Here is a 2,684-nt window from a genome sequence, read left to right as displayed (position 1 = left end):
AGGGAGAATACACCTGATGGGAGGAGGGAGAATACACCTGTGGGAAGGGGGAATATACCTCTATACCTGTGGGCAGGTACGCTTGCCTATGCAATACAGTTTAGAGGTCAGAGGGCAACACCAGGTGCCTTTCACCTTACTTCATGAGATACTGTCTCACTGAACTCAGAGCTGCCTCTATTTTTGCTCTCTGCTACCTATCCCTGTGCTAAGGCTGCAGTGAACGCCACCAGACCCAGCTTTTTAGGGCTCAGGTCCTTGTGCTCACACAGCAAGCCCTTCACCCACAGCCACCTCCCCAGCTCTGGGACTGGGTTTCTGAAGAACACTTGCTACTAAACTAAAAAACTTAGAAAATGTATTAGAGGTTGAAGGGTACTGACTAAAAAGAAAACATTAACATTAAAAATATCTAAAAATCAATGCTAAGTTGGGTGTGGTGGTAGCCTGTAATTTCAGCACATGGGACAAGGAGATAGGAAGAAATTGCAAGTGAGAGGCCAATCAGCACTACGGATCAAGACTCTGCCTTAATACTTCCACCAAAATACAAGTGACACTAATATTTATGACAAATTTGTTCTTTTCAAGTTTTGAAAACAAGATGGACTATAGCAATTATCCTGCTAAAGCCAAGTTTCCCTTGTCTACAATCCATGAAAACTGAATGCAGTCAATCCTTTAGATTACCGCTGATAATTCAGTAAGATACTTTTGCTCTGATCTTAAAGGGGGAAAAGCTGAAACATTTGAAGACTTTCCATCAGATACTATTCTAAACATATCACTTATTATATATTACTATCAATATGTTTACTTATTTAGTAATTATAACCCATTTTACACATAAAACATGAAGTTCAGAGATGTTAAATTGCTTGAGATTATACAATTAGCTTAGTGGTCAGGTTACAATTCAAACTCAGGCAGACCGGCTCCAGTTTGTTACATCAACTATTAATATTATTTTTATTAATCACAGAATAATTGTTTTAGAAGATTATAGAAACTGTCACCACGATTATTCAAAAACATATTGAAATTATTGACTTTTTAAATCAAATACTTTACCACAGCCATAGAGAAATAAGCTTGCTCCCCAGGAGTGAGAAAACTCAACAATGTTCTTCAAACTACACTTAGAAAAGGCAAACTCCAAATTAAACCAAGCCAGGGAATGGGATTCAGACATTCAGACCTAATAGGAGATAAGAAGTCTGGTAAGCTAGCCTGGGGTCAGGCTAGCGGTTTGGTTTCACTGAAGAGCAGACTGAGGAAGAGAGTTCTGAAGCAGTTTTGCCACGGCTATAGTAGAGCTCTCACTGAGCACATCCTAGGGGCTTTTGTGAAACCACTCAAATCAAGTTTCTTTAAGACAGCAGTTCTCAACCTGTGAGTCATAACCCCTCCCATATCAGATATTTAAATTATGCTTCAAAATAGTAGCAAAATTATAGTTATGAAGTAGCAACAAGATTTTATGTATGGGGGTTCACCACAGCATGGGGAACTGTGTCAAATGATCACAACATTATGAAGTTTGAGAGCCACTGAGGTAGGGGATAATTTGATCCAGATCTGGCTTTATTTATGATTAAATAAAATTAAAATGACTTCATAAATATCCATTTTAATTAAAAATTTCTCAAAGAACAGATCTATGGACTAGTCAGTCTTGTGAAAGCTTACTCAATTAGAGGTGAAGCAAGGGTCACAATCTGGCATCTACCACCCTAACCTGAAAAGGGGAATCCTGTGATTCCAAACCCACCCAAGCAGCACACCAATACCAATAGTAAGAAATAACAATACATTATCTTATTCCACAGGTCCAGAGAGTTACAAGTTACTACAATTTGACTTGACTCTTCAAATGCCTAAAGCTGAAAAGGAATAAAGATATAACCAAAAAGCAAAAAGAAAGAAAATATGTTATAATCTATATAAACCATTCATTCCTTAGCTAAATGTATACCTGATTGCTTTTCTGGAGCTCTTGTACCTTCTTAGCAAATTCCTTAGCTTCCTTCTGACACTGCTGTTCTAACTTCTCCACCTTCCTTTGAATTCTTTCATCCATTATCTGAAGTTCTTGAATATGATTCACAAATTCTTCTAACAACCTAACAGAGGAAAGTAATAGTACAATCAATTTTCATAGTAGTCAAAAGGAAATCACCAGATTGTTTTAGGAAGGTCTTAACAGGGTTTGTTGAGATAGGGATAAGCATGTTCATTTTCTTTACAGTACCTTGCAATTTCTTCAATGGGGAAAAAAACTTTTGGCGTGGTTTTAAAATTACATAGCATTTGAAAATATAGCCAGTTCTTATTGACTTTGCAATGGATTATCTCTAAGGTAAAGGAAAACCTCCAAGAATCCCCATTCAATATCCAAGCAAGCTTTAGAATTTAAAAATCAGGAAGATAAATGTACAATAAAAAAATGCACCACAGACTTCAGTGACTTTGTTTCCCTGATTTACAGCTATTAAATTTAAAAGAACATAGCCAAATTTTCATTATTATTTATTTGCCTGTTCAGAGTTGGGAGTTTTGCTATGTATTCTAAGCTCCAACTCACAGCTATCTATTCTAGACTACCCTCCAACTCACAGCTATGTATTCTAGACTAACCTCCAACTCACAGCTATGTATTCTAGACTAACCTCCAACTCACAGCT

General features: G+C 37.0%; 1 protein-coding gene across 1 annotated transcript in view; it reads right to left on the bottom strand.

The window, feature by feature from the left end:
• Positions 1–2,684, bottom strand: part of Exoc5 (exocyst complex component 5) — a 61,692-nt gene that overhangs the window by 34,978 nt on the left and 24,030 nt on the right. Inside the window, exon 3 of the mRNA XM_005355349.3 lies at positions 1,976–2,123. Coding sequence (XP_005355406.1) covers positions 1,976–2,123 — 148 coding nt within the window. The remainder of the gene's footprint in view (positions 1–1,975; positions 2,124–2,684) is intronic.

This window comes from Microtus ochrogaster, chromosome 17, assembly GCF_000317375.1.
Source record: "Microtus ochrogaster isolate Prairie Vole_2 chromosome 17, MicOch1.0, whole genome shotgun sequence".
Lineage (NCBI taxonomy): Eukaryota > Metazoa > Chordata > Mammalia > Rodentia > Cricetidae > Microtus > Microtus ochrogaster.
This window is presented reverse-complemented; position numbering and strand designations above follow the sequence as displayed.